General features: G+C 40.6%; 2 protein-coding genes across 2 annotated transcripts; one reads left to right on the plus strand and one right to left on the minus strand.

Moving 5' to 3' along the window:
- The first annotated feature begins 4,137 nt into the window (after window positions 1-4,137).
- LOC106302354 lies at window positions 4,138-6,750 on the plus strand. Its single transcript, XM_013738880.1, has 2 exons — window positions 4,138-4,795; window positions 5,186-6,750. Exons 1-2 carry the CDS (start codon window positions 4,303-4,305, stop codon window positions 6,748-6,750), a joined length of 2,058 nt encoding a protein of 685 aa, XP_013594334.1. The 5' UTR covers window positions 4,138-4,302.
- Window positions 6,751-8,196: 1,446 nt separating this feature from the next.
- LOC106302355 (uncharacterized abhydrolase domain-containing protein DDB_G0269086-like) lies at window positions 8,197-10,311 on the minus strand. The gene is made up of 4 exons (XM_013738882.1): window positions 9,774-10,311; window positions 9,553-9,685; window positions 8,847-9,441; window positions 8,197-8,778 (listed from the first exon to the last, which is right to left on the minus strand). The coding sequence occupies exons 1-4, from the start codon at window positions 10,309-10,311 to the stop codon at window positions 8,197-8,199; spliced, it is 1,848 nt and encodes a 615-aa protein (XP_013594336.1).
- Window positions 10,312-13,630: the final 3,319 nt, after the last annotated feature.

The following is a 13,630-nucleotide window of genomic DNA, read 5'->3' on the forward strand; positions in this document are numbered from 1 at the left end:
ATTTGCTTATAATCATGCAATGCATTCTGCTACTAAGTTTTCTCCTTTTGAAGTTGTTTATGGGTTTAATCCTTTGTGCCCACTTGATCTTTTACCTTTGCCTTTGAGTGAAAGAGTTAGTACAAATGGCGAAAGGAAGGCGGCCACTATCAAGAAACTACATGAACAAGTTCGTGCAAACATTGAGGCCAAGACCGAGATCTATAAAAGATATGCCAATCAGAAAAGAAAGGAGGTTATTTTCAAAGAAGGTGATCTTGTTTGGGTTCACTTGAGAAAGGAGCGATTCCCGGAAGAAAGAAAGTCCAAACTTATGCCTCGGATCGATGGTCCATTCCAGATCCTTAAAAAGATCAATGACAATGCTTATCAGCTTGATCTTCAAGGTAAGTATGACATTTCTTCGAGCTTTAACGTTTCTGATCTTTCCCTTTTTCTTGTAGATGATCCGGATTTGTGGTCAAATCCTTTTGAAGAAGGAGGGAATGATGTGCCCCAGTCCGAGGATCAGTCCATGGAATCAGATCAGAACGAGGTTCAGAACGTCCGGAACAATGCAACTGAGGTTCGGTCCATCGATCAGACCGGACAGACTGATCGGGCCGTGTACCGACTCGACCCGCACACGTCCGGATTGGAGCTTCAGCATAACCCGCGACCAGATGACCAAATCAACCGTACTGAAGCTCGCCTTTCCTGTCCTGTTCACCATGCTAAGTCCAACGGTCAAGCCAAAACTGAAGTTGGTAGAGTGGAATCCGAATCCGACCGTGGCCTCTCTCTCTTAAGTCATTTAGGCCGAGCCGACGCTCGTTCTGATGAACTGATCCGACACTTCGATCAGTTCATGAACTTTGAGCAGCCAAATCTTTCTAAGGCAAGACTCTTAAGGCTGTCTGATGACATAGCCTCCAATTGGCCCGGAACAGTCCATGAGAATCACCCTTCCGAACATGAAGACCGTACCGGCTGTGTACTGCTCCTTACCGCAGGACGTTCTGTCGGATGCACTGAATCTGGACAAGGGTAGCCGAAGGGTTCAAATCGACCAGTCAACATTATTTTCTGTGCTTTGACTAGATCTGGTCTTCTATCTATTTTCTATGTCTCTTTTTCATACATTTCTATTTAGTATCTTTGACTACAAGTTGTATAAGTATGAGAACACATCCAAGAAATAAAGTATTCGATTTTCCTTATTCATTTTTGAGTTTTCTCTCTTTGTTCTTTGCTTAGAACATCCTTGTTCTCTTGGTGAGGTTATCTCCGAGTGAATCCCTTTCTTTGAGCCGGACTTGTGTGTCAAATCAAGCGGCCATTGAAACTTCTGGTAGTATCATCGGGTCTTCCGCAGCCCTTTGTGTCACTAAACAATCCATCAGTTCTCTATCTCTTCAGATCGAGTTCATATCATCAGATCCGGTTGAGTGTTCGTTCCTTAGGGTTCTTCACATCCTCTCCCTCTTCCTCTCGTATATCTGATCCTCTCTGATCATACGAATTCTCAGAGTTTGAGAATAGAATATTTCCTTGTTGCTCATATGTTTCATCTTCCTTTATTCGTCCTTCAAAAGCTTTAAGTCTCCCAATAATGTCTTCAAAAGTAGTTTTATTCAAATCCAACATTTTTTCCAGTGATGCTGTCATGTGGATAAACTTCCGAGGTATACTATTTAGAAATTTCTTCACGATTTTAGGTTCATCGATGCTCTGTCCCAACGAGGTCGTTTTTGATGCAAAATCAGATATCTTTCCAGAGAAAGTATCAATGGTATCCGAGTCATTTATTCTTAGACGGTCGAACACATTCATTAAGGTCTGTAGATGAGCTTCTTTTACGCGTTCGGCACCAAGGTTTCTGGATTTAATGGCTTCCCAAATATCTTTAGGGGAGTCATCTTCTCCAACTTGCAAAATTAAATTCTCAGGTATTAACTGAAACAAAAGCGCCGTTGCGATGTCGTTCTTCTCTTCTTCGATTGTCTCCCAAACCTTATGAACTCTTAACAGAACTTTCATCCTCTTTGCCCAAACGGTATAGTTCGACGAAGACAGCATCGAACATACAACTGCATAAGGTACCGAGACTCTTTTCATTAGAGGCTTAGTATCACCCATCGTTTGTTTGTGTTTCTCGATTTTCTTAGAACAAAACCTGGGCTCTAATACCAAATCTAGTAATCAAGAACACAAACGTAATAAAACTGTTGCTCTGTTTTATTAATTCTTTCTTAGCTTTCTTAACTTTCTTATGCTTTTCTTATGAGATCATCTTACACTAAAATCTCATTATCTACTAATAATAGCAATCCCAATTAATTCCAAAGGTTGTGTCTTTTGTAAAAGATGTCTAAAAGGTTGTGTCTTTTATAAAAATGTTGGAAGGTTGTGTCTTTTCTAAAAATTGTCTAAAGGTTGTGACTATTCATATAAGTATCTTTTCAAAAGTGAAAAGTTGTGACTATTCTTATAAGTATCTTTTCAAAATAACTACCTTTAAATTGAAAGAATGCGACTATTCAAATTGAAGAGTTGTGACTATTCAAACAGATTTTTAAAATCTATAAATAGTCGATGTCCATGCATTTGTCAAAGTAAAATTTTCACTAATCTCCCTAATTATAAAATGGTGAAAAAAAAATTCTATGTAGTTATTCGGTTACAAAATTTTAGAAAATATTCAAATGAAACGTTGTCAACAAAAAATAGTAGAAAAAGTTTTACGTGTTTGGATAGCCAAAATCCTAAACGAAACAATGTTACTAGATGAAAAGGTTTGTCTCCCACTAAACAATACACTAAAGAAAATAATTAATTTCTTTCACTTGAAATCTGGAAAGCATCGTCTTCTTCATATCTCTCACATTTTATTTGTTATTTTCTCCAAACCTCTGAACCCTCTCGCATTTCTAAATATATTTTCTGAGAGTTGTCTTCATGCTTGTTAGTTTCTGTCTTGATTTCCATTGGATTATTAGATTTTTTAGTTGCTTATTTACTTCTAAAATGTATTGTGTTAGTGGAGGATGGTTCTTGGCTTTCCACCATTTAATGGGATGATATCATGATGATGACGAAGCATTATAAGAATGATTTTGTTGTTGTTGATTAATATAAACATCAACGAGGAAGAAAAAAAGAAATCTATAATATTACCAACAGTTTACTAAAATCATCTAACTATTGTTTTTTTTAAAGTAGTTATATAGTATATTAATAGGTTTTTTCTACAATTAATAATTTTAAGAGTTTTGTTTCCTTATTATAAAAATTGTGTCTTTTCATTAAAATCTGTGGTTAGTTTTATTTTTCCAACATGCAACTATTGGAAATATTTTTTAAAATAATTATCACAATAAGTGTTTTTTTGCTTTTTTCAACATGCAAGTATTGAAATTTTTAAATTAGTTATAACATCTTAACAAGTGAATTCTCATAAAAAAAGCAGTTATAATATGTTAATAAGAGTCTTTCTACAATTAATAATTTTAAGAGTTGTATCTTAATGCCATTTACAAAAAAAAAAAAAAAAGAGTTGTATCTTCTTATTATTAAAATTGTGTCTTTTCATAAAAAAAACAGTGATTAGTTTTGTTTTTCCAACATGTAACTATTAGAAAAGTTTTTAAAAATAGTTAAAATTCACAATAAGTGTCTTTTTGTATTTATTCAACATGCAAGTATTAATATTTTTTAAATTATTTATAACAGCTTAACTTAACAAGAGAATTCTTTTAAAAAGTATTTATAATATCTTAATAAGTGTCTTTCTACAATTAGTAATTTTAAGAGTTTTGTCTACTCATTACAAAAATTATGTATTTTCATTAAAAACTGTGATTACTTTTGTTTTTCCAACATGAAACTATTGGAAAAAGTTTTGTTTAAAATAGTTAAAATATCACAATAAATGTCTTTTTTCAACATCCAATTATGGAAATTTTTAATTAGTTATAACGTGAATTCTTTCAAAAAATAGTTATAATATCTTAATTAGTGTCTATATTTTATGAAAACTTGACGACTTACGTGTAAGTCGTCAAGTTTTCATAAAATATTGAAATTTTAACTTTCCTAGAGACGACTGAATTATAAGTCGTCCAGAAATAGTCAAAGATCTGACACGATTCGGTCAAATGCAAAACTAGCCCGTTTCTCGTAGACGACTTATATATAAGTCGTCTGAAGTTTTTTTTTTAACAAACAAAGCCGGACGACTTAGAATTAAGTCGTCCCTTTTAATTTTCAATTGCAAAAGTGACCTCTTTAGACGACTTACCTTTAAGTCTTCTGGACGACTTAATGCTAAGTCGTCTGCGGCAATGTTTATTGAACTTCTTCATTTCCCTTTTCTCTATGTTTACTAATGTGTTTTATTTTGAATATTTGCAGATGATTTTTCAGTTACATGCAGTGTATGGAGAATGGTTGTTGAGAGATTTCCGTTGGGATTTTGTGGTTGATGATCTCAAAGGAGGAAGATTGTTTTTATTGAATGAAGATTCAACATATGCTGAACTTGTTGCAATGGCTCAAGAAGATTATAACCTGGACATGAGAACAGTGAGTGTGGAGATTAGCTACTCATTACCAGCAGAAATGATGATGGCTCCAGGCAGTCTTCCCATTCATGTTACAAGTGATAGACAAGTTCGAAACTTGCTGGAGATACTCAAAACCCATAGAGTATGTCTTTGTGTATCAAGCCGCAGCAAGGTCGAAACGGTTTCAGAGAAAAGGGATATTGATGAAGCTGGTGAATGGGAAAAAGATGTTGGTGATAATGATGAAGCTGGTGAATGGGAAGAAGATGTTGGTGATGATGATGAAGCTGGTGAATGGGAAGAAGATGTTGGTGATGATGATGAAGCTGGTGAATGGGAAGAAGATGTTGGTGATGATGATGAAGCTGGTGAATGGGAAGAAGATGTTGGTGATGATGATGAAGCTGGTGAATGGGAAGAAGATGTTGGTGATGATGATGAAGCTGGTGAATGGGAAGAAGATGTTGGTGATGATGATGAAGCTGGTGAATGGGAAGAAGATGTTGGTGATGATGATGAAGCTGGTGAATGGGAAGAAGATGTTGGTGATGATGATGAAGCTGGTGAATGGGAAGAAGATGTTGGTGATGATGATGAAGCTGGTGAATGGGAAGAAGATGTTGGTGATGATGATGAAGCTGGTGAATGGGAAGAAGATGGGGAGGAGGAAAATGGGGAGGAGGATGCTGATAATTCTATTGTTGGTGAAACGGATCAGAATGGTGGGGATTACAGTCTTTATGGAAAGGTTCCAGATGAGGACGAGGAAGATGATGATAATATTTGTTTTGAAGAAATCCAAAAGACATATGCTAAGACAAATGCTATTGAAGGAGGAAAATCGAATGGTACCAGTATCTATGTCAACCAGAGTTTTGTTAGCAAGGGTGCTCTGCTTTCAGAGCTGCGGTTGGCAGCAGTGAGGGGTAAGTTTTCTTTCAGATTATACAAATCAACGAAAACTCTCGTTGTGGCAACATGTCCGGTTAGCTATTGTGGATGGAAGGTCAGAGCGAGTGTCAAACATGGGACAAACACGTTTTGGGTAACAAAGTATGTGGAAAAACATTTATGCTCAGCGGGAGACCGAATCGCTCAGCGGAGACACTGTACTCCGAAGTATGTAGGTAGTCTTTTCATTGATCGTGTTGGAATCATTGATGGGATAACTCCGCAGCATATCACTGATGCAATGAGGAACATGTTTGGCATGGCGCTTGATTACACCACTTCATACAGAGCACTGTTATATGCACAAAGATTGGTGAGAGGATCAGCAGAAGAAGGGTATTCGCGTCTGGCATCATATCTCGAGCAAATCTCCATTGCAAATCCTGATTCTATCACGGCGATAGAACTTGATTCTATGAAAAGATTTAAGTATCTATTTCTCTCTTTTGGAGCTTCTATCAAAGGTTTTAAGTATCAGAGAAGGGTCATTGTGGTGGATGGAACTCACCTAAGTGGAAAGTATGGAGGAACTATGTTAGTTGCAGCCGCACAAGATGGCAATTTTCAGATATTCCCATTGGCTTTTGGGATCGTGGATGAGGAAGATATACCTTCTTGGGAATGGTTTTTCACAAAATTGGCTAGTTGTATATCTCATGACAAGCCTCTGGTGATAGTCTCCGACCGGCACAAGGCCATTAAAAGTGCGTGTGATAAGGTGTTTCCTTGGGCAACCCGAGGAATATGTTATTATCACCTTCAAGATAACATTGTCAAAAAGTTTAAAGGGAAACATCTCATGTACTTGGTGAAAGGGGCTGCTTATGCTCACACGGTTTACGATTTTGACCGGTACATGGCTGAGATACGGAGTGCAAACCCGGAACTTGCAACGTATTTGGAGAAAGCCGACGTCAGGCTATGGTCAAGGGTTTATTGTAAGGGGAACAGGTTCAACATAAAAACAAGCAACATTGCTGAATCTATTAATTCCGCACTGAAGCGAGCAAGAGGATTTCCGATTACGTTCCTGCTGGAGTTCATAAGGCAGAAGTTAGGAAAATGGTATTGGAAAAGGAGACAAGATGCTTTGAGTCTCACAACTGAACATAGCCGGGGTGTTGAATACTTGCTTGCTGTTCGAGAAGAGATAGCGGATACGATGACGGTCGAACCAATTGATGGATGGCATTTATTTGTCAGAAGCAAACTTATGGAGGATCATGCGGAAGCCACTCTGGCAGACGGTCCCTAGCAATCAGGATAAAGAAACTAGGCTACTTTTGGCCAACGATCGCCGATGATAGCGAACAATTCGCGCTAAAATGCGACAAATGCCAAAGGCACACACCGATGATACATCAACCAACTCAAAAACTATCTACCATATCTTCACCATATCCTTTTATGAAATGGTCCATGGACATAGTAGGCCCGCTAGTACCTTCAGGGCCGGCCCAATTGCGATTCCTTATGGTATTAACCGACTATTTCACCAAGTGGATCGAAGCCGAAGCATTCTCCAACGTCACCTCTACGCCGGTAACCAGCTTCATTTGGAAAAACATCATCTGTCGACATGGTTTACTGTACGAGATAGTAACCGACAATGGACCACAATTCATCTCAAAAATATTCAACGATTTATGCGTAAAGTGGAAAATCAAGATTAAGGCCGCGAGCCCCGATACCCAAAATGCAACGGTCATGCCGAAGCTGCAAATAAAACTATAATGAACAACCTCAAGAAAAGACTCTACCTCAAGAAAGAGAGGTGGGGCAAAGAACTGCACGGTGTCCTATGGGCCTGTAGAACGACCCCCACACAGCAACCCAAGAAACACCGTTCTCGCTGTCTTACGGAATCGAAGCCGTAATCCCAGCCGAAATCGAGGTCCTGAGTCAGCGACGAGGAATATGTCCAGAAGACGCCAAACTCAACGAAGAGCTGTTAATCCACCAGTTAGATATGATCGAGGAATGACAAGAAAAAGCAGCAATACGCGTGCAAAATTAACAACAAGCCGCGGCACGTTATTACGACTCCAATGTAAGAAACCGCGCTTTCTCCGCAGGCGACCTAGTTCTCCGAAAAGTGTTCGACAGAACGAAAGAACCGGGAGCAGGAAAACTAGGAACAAGATTGGAAGGACCATACAAAGTAACCAAAGAAATCCGAACCAGAGTCTACGAGCTAGAAAATGCAAAACTGGTCTTCCAGAAATGAGACCTTAGAACGCCTACAACTTAAAGAAATATTACAAGTAGTGCAAACCCGAACCTCGACCATCACTGTCAAGCTTCGAGCTGGGAGGCTACCGATGCCTACAGCTGCCTACAGCTCAGTCAAAAAGAAACGGAACTACGTAAAAGCTTGATCCCTCGAAGAGGGTACGTAGGCAGCTCGACACCGAGCGCAGCCCAAACAACCGAACAAACATTTGTTATTGTTCTTCTATTACTTAGAATACTCAGTCCCTAAATGTAGCCTGTTCAATTGACTTGCTATCAGGCCATACAAAGGCCCACAAAACAGATTCCTGAACAGTCTCTGTTAAATTAAATCAAAACATACAATTAAAGAGGTATTATCCCATAATCTGTCGAAGACATATATATGTTTCTTCAACAACAAAAACACAAAAAGAAAAGTAGAACATATCAAACTTCAAACTAAGTAAAATTAACCTTCGCGTCAATCCTAACTGACCGAATCTCCAGAAATCTCAGGAAGATCGAGGCGACTAAGAGAAGGGTCCGACACCAAAGCAAGACCGTAATCAACTTCGAGCGAAATATCCAGGTCTTTAAGACGCTCCAACTCCACCTCGAGCTCGAAGCCACCCTCATTATACTCAGTCAAAGCCTCAATACGAGCTCGCACCTGTTGCAAACGAATTTCCGCAGCCGTTTCCTTTTTCTTCTGCTCCAACTTGTTCTTCACTACAGCCAGAACCCCATCATATTCTCGAGCAAGAGCGAGACGAGCAAGGTGGCGCTCTTTGCGAGCTTGCCTATCTCGACCTTCGATCTCTCGCCTATGCTTCTCCTTCATCGAGTTAAGATCGCTTTGAATAGCGACCTTCTCTGCCTCAGCAGCAGCCAACTTCCTCTTCGACTCCTCAATCTCCGCTTCCCGCTGCCTGTCCGCCTCCCGAGCAACCTCCAACTCACCTCGAAGCTGTTGGATCGTGAGAAGATGACCCGCGATCTCCTCCTTACTTGGAAAATTAGCCAATCGCCCCTCCATTAAAGCGGCGTATTCGTTGCTCGCCTCCATAGCCTAAGCAAAAACGATAACATCAGAGATCGTCATCCCGTTCAATAAAGCACCGAAGAAAGATAACGTACCTTGGCATTCGAAACTACCATCCGAACATAGGCATCACGCTCTCGCATACGCTCCAGAGAAGGGAGCTCGCATCCTTCCGCTCTGATCTTACGCCAGATCGCAGCGAGGGAATCGGGGTTCTCAAGGATAAGAATCTCGTTATCATATGAAAACGCCCACGAAGAGGCTTCGGGCACGTTCGAAAAACGGAGGCCAGGGTTAATCCGCGAAGTACATTCACCAGAAACGCGTAACAGTGGAGGAAGTCCCGAGCTCGATGACCCCGAAGTCACAGTGTTAATCTCCTCCAAGACCCGACGTCGACGTCGGTGAGTCAATGAATCGACCTCGTCGTTAAGAGCTCGATCGCCAGCAGAACTCGCCGAGTTATCCAATGCCTTACGAGTCCCGCCGGCAGGGATAGCAATCGACACCGGCCTAGCCAGAAGGCCAGGAGACTGAGCCTGCAACCTCGATCTAAGAACCGGCCCGCGCTGAACTTTTTCAGCTCGCTCTAACGACCCGACCTCAGAAGACTCATCAGGACGATCGAGCAACACCTCCTTCTCCTTATTCCCTAAAAACAAAACGACCCTCGAAGGATTTAGAATCGAGCTAATGAAGTATCTCAAAATCTTGTCAAGAGAAGTACAACTTACTCTTGTTGCCACGACCTTTCTTGGGCTGAACGGGAGCCACCAAGGCAACAGGAGTAGCACGGTTCACACCCGGCGGTGTGGGAGAGCATAAGCAGTTCGAATTCGGTCATGAGTAAAAGCGAGCCATCGAGGACTACCACGTCGCAAAGTATCCATTAACCCACGAAGCTCGGGAGTCATGGGCGCAGGGCCGAAGGGCTCTACAGATAAAAAAGAGAGGAGACTTTTAAAAGGGAAAAGGCTAAAAGACGATCAGGAGCAGACATTATTCGCAAAAAAAAAACTTACCAATGTCGTCGGACCATTCCCTAGGGATCCTCTCAAAATCAAAATCCCCGACCGACGTCGGGTTAACCTTAAAAACAAAGAACTTTTCTCTCCATCGATCATCTTTATTGGGAATGCCTTCAATAATAACACGACCAGAGCGAGGAGCAAGAATCATCGTGCCAGGAAAGCCATTGTTCCGCTTTATAGCGAACAATTGCTTCAACTCCCTGAGGCCGAACTCAAGACCTTCCTCCTGAGCTCGGACCCAGGAGGCCAAGAAATAGCGAAAAAAGTTAGGCGCCATTTGGGTAAACGACATCTTAAGCTCCACCAACGCCTCAAGAAGAAAACGAGGAAGAGGAAATGATAAGCTGTCGTCCTCGAAATGCGACATATAGGCTCCACAGTACCCCGGTCTCCGGAGTTTCGCGAGTTTCGCCGTCTTCAGGAAGTTCAATTTCGACGGCATAATCGACCCCCAGAGTTCGTAGATAGCCTCGATGTGTTTCGCCTTGAGAATTGTCTTGAGGTGGAGACCAAATTTCTCGACTGCCATAGGTTCGAATCGAGAAGAAATGTCGCGAAAGAGAGAGTAAGAGAAAGAAGAACTGCTATTAGAGAAGACGGCGCACTCTGTAGAATCAGTATATATACAAAAAAAAAGAAGAAAAAATAGTTCCCGAAGTAGTTAATTGAAGCTAGCCACAAACCTTCGATCTCAGCCACACGATTTAAACAATGGCTGACCAGTCAAATCAAGCCGATGCGCGTGGTATCCTATTTCCCAATGTCGGACTAAGACGGTTTTCGCCTTTTCGGTTTCTCAACAAACCAAAAAAGGCCGAGGGACAAATGTTGGACCCAATGTTGGTCAATACAGTAATGGGCCACGACCAAATATGTGGGCCGTGAGAAACTAAGGCCCATAGCAAGCATGCGAGCTCGAGAGGAAGCCCTCAAGGTCCCGGAGATCGCGGAACAAGAGACGAAGATCGCGGAGCAGTTACGAAGAGGACGAAGTCGACTCATTATAAAGAGAGAGCTACACACATACATCGACCTTGTTTTCATTCCCATCTTAGATCTTTTCTTTATCGATTTCATTTGTAACATCCGATCTAGTTCAACTCATTGTATTTGATCTTATTCATCAATAAAGTCCATTTTTACCTACTGGAAACTGATTACATCGTTGTGTTCTAAATATATTGTTGCCTACATCATTTATCTTCCCTAGATTAAACTCCCGGTCACTATCAAATACTTAGTGTAGATTTTAGGATCTACAATACCATAAACCGAGTAATTTCAAGCCTTGATTTTCATGAAGTGCTACACAGAAGAGAAAGATGACGTTGAGGTTGGGAAACATGTCTTTTATTTCAGTATGGGTGTTTTCTTTTATACTTTATCAATAAGTTCTATGAGCATAATATGGGATTGGGTAGTTTATGTTTCATGGTTCTTTTTTTGAAATTTATGTATGCTTTAAGAGGCGCTGGTCTGTCCTCAATATGGAATAAACTTTTATTTTTGGGTTACTGGTTTGTGCTCCTCACTGTTGTCAAGCCTTAGCAGCATGTTTTTCTCATTTGGGCTATGGTAATTGGTGTTATTATGTGCTTTAAGGGACCCCTGTTCCTAAAGATACAGGGTATGCGTTCCCTGTGGGATGGTGAAAGAAAGGATCAGTCAGCTTCATTACGCCAGTTTAGGCTTCACCAGACCACCAAATGTGAAGGAATCTACAGGTTCAAGTTGTACGGCCAGAATAGTTATAGAGGTTTGGTTATTTGGTTTTGTTGGAGATCAAGGGATCCAGTTCATTGGCTTACGGGAGAGAACACATGTTTTTAATCGACATGTAAGTAGTTTGGATTTGTTGGTTTACTGGATTTGCTTAAATGATTACCAAATATATATTTGCTTGCGGCTTCTTCATGGGAATAGGCAAAAAAGCTGGAAAAAATTACATTGTAACATACTTTTCTTCTCTCTTAACACTTTAGCATACTTTATGCTTGTGGTGTACTTCTAGGTTACAAAATTCCTAAATTACCCTTTCAATTCTAACTAGAATGAGTTGATCCCATTTAACTAAATTGTTGTCTGGGTTTTTTTATTTTCTCTTCTCTTATCTCATCTTTTTTCTCTTCTATTCCTCTTCTTCTCATCTTCATCACTGAAAAAAACAAAGACATAGTAAATATCAACCACCAATTATGAGATTTAATGTTCTTTTGTTTCTTGTCTTTTACTCCTCTATTTTTAGATTTATTAATTTTTCAAATCTGGAAAAATGGTGATGTTATAACAGAAGATGATGGCGTGACGAATTGGTGGTGGTGGCGTGACGAATCATTGGTCTCCTCATTGCCGGTGACAGAACGTGAAGGAGGAACAGAAAAGCTTGATGGTGGAGGACGAGACAAGACGCGGTCACGCTGGACTGGTGCTGTTAGACAGAGAAGTCACCGGAGTGACTACACCAACTTTGACCATAACCAAAAATGTGCAAAAACCTATACCTACGACCACACCGACTTTGACCATAACCTCTCTTTTCACAACCAAAATCCCGACCACACCACCCACCGATCTGCTATTCATAAAGTCTTTGACCATATGATTATTGGCCCTGATCTCTCTTCTCTCAATCGCAACTTTGACACAACACGTTTAATATTGACCACATCATCAAGTCTGGCCATAAAATCTCTCTTCTCTTGTCCATCTTTTTTTATGATTTGTATTTACGTTAACAAGAGCCCTCAAATCAAATTAGCTTAAATCATATCTTATGGTTACTATTGAAGTCTAATACCCAATAAACCTAACAACAATTAATAACAACTAAAGAAACTAACTAGATGTTTAAACCATCTCCACTCTAGTCACGATTTCTCTTTCTTACCCAAGGGTATTTTCGTCAGACAAAAGCAACTAAAATCCAAAAGTAAGGCAAATAGTACACCTCAAGTGTAAAATGCCTAAATATGTTAAGTTTCTTGAAAAAGTAACTCATTATGTAACTCTCTCGCTGGTTAGTATTTGGAGCTTATCATAAAACTAATCGAATAATGTTTAAGGGTGTTGGTATTACGGTTTTTTCAAGGATTGATAGGGTCTCCCATTTGGTGTGGTATTGGCTACAAGTGGGCCAAAGGTTTTGGATTATTCGATTGCAAAATAACGAGAAGTAGTTACGGATCAAGACAAACTCTCTCTGGCGCCCTTATCGAGACAGTCTGAGTAAACCAAACTCTCTCTGGCGCCTTTATCGAGACAGTCTGAGTAAACCCGGTTTCACTACCCACGGTTTGCAGCTACCCGGTTTGCTTCCCCTTTTGGCAATGTTTTCGTATCACCTTTCCCTCTGATTTTTTCACCAACTTGGTTTCTTTCACCTTTCGGAAAACTTTTCAAAATTTGCAATACCACTGGTTGTAATTCTTCCTCACCGTTTCGCCGGCAATGGCCGGCAAGGCATCTGCCTTCCCCACCAAGTGTCCTAAACACCAGCCTTGGCTTCCTACCCCCCCACAAGATGATCTAACCTCCCTCCAGGACTGTTAGAGAGGGCTTAGATTCGACTGTCACTCCTCTAAATCTAAACCTTGACTTTGCACCTACTTCATACTCTGCTTCACCTCGCTTCTAAGTTCCAACATCTATACTTTGGCAACCTGATAGTCACCTCAAAACCTACTACCGTGCACCGTACGGAAGACAACATCAACACTTCCCACAGGCCTGTCTCTGTCTCCCTTTGCATCCCTAGTTTGCAATGGCTAGACGCTTTACGGCTGAGGAAAAGGGTAAAACCATCACAGGAAACCCAACAGCTCCCCAGAGAATCAGAATACGTGCTCCTG

The sequence above is a fragment of the Brassica oleracea genome, chromosome C7, assembly GCF_000695525.1.
Source record: "Brassica oleracea var. oleracea cultivar TO1000 chromosome C7, BOL, whole genome shotgun sequence".
Taxonomy (NCBI): Eukaryota; Viridiplantae; Streptophyta; class Magnoliopsida; order Brassicales; family Brassicaceae; genus Brassica; species Brassica oleracea.

What these genes read in the sequence shown, in the direction of transcription:
- LOC106302355 (XM_013738882.1), bottom strand. Translation starts at nt 10,311, where the DNA reads ATGGCAGTCGAGAAATTTGGTCTCCACCTCAAGACAATTCTCAAGGCG. An exon ending in GGAATGGTCCGACGACATTG is followed by an intron (nt 9,686 to 9,773) that starts GTAAGTTTTTTT and finishes TTTTATCTGTAG; the next exon opens with AGCCCTTCGGCCCTGCGCCC. An exon ending in TGGTAGTTTCGAATGCCAAG is followed by an intron (nt 8,779 to 8,846) that starts GTACGTTATCTT and finishes GTTTTTGCTTAG; the next exon opens with GCTATGGAGGCGAGCAACGA.
- LOC106302354 (XM_013738880.1), top strand. Translation starts at nt 4,303, where the DNA reads ATGCTAAGTCGTCTGCGGCAATGTTTATTGAACTTCTTCATTTCCCTT. An exon ending in TGGTGATAATGATGAAGCTG is followed by an intron (nt 4,796 to 5,185) that starts GTGAATGGGAAG and finishes ATGATGAAGCTG; the next exon opens with GTGAATGGGAAGAAGATGGG.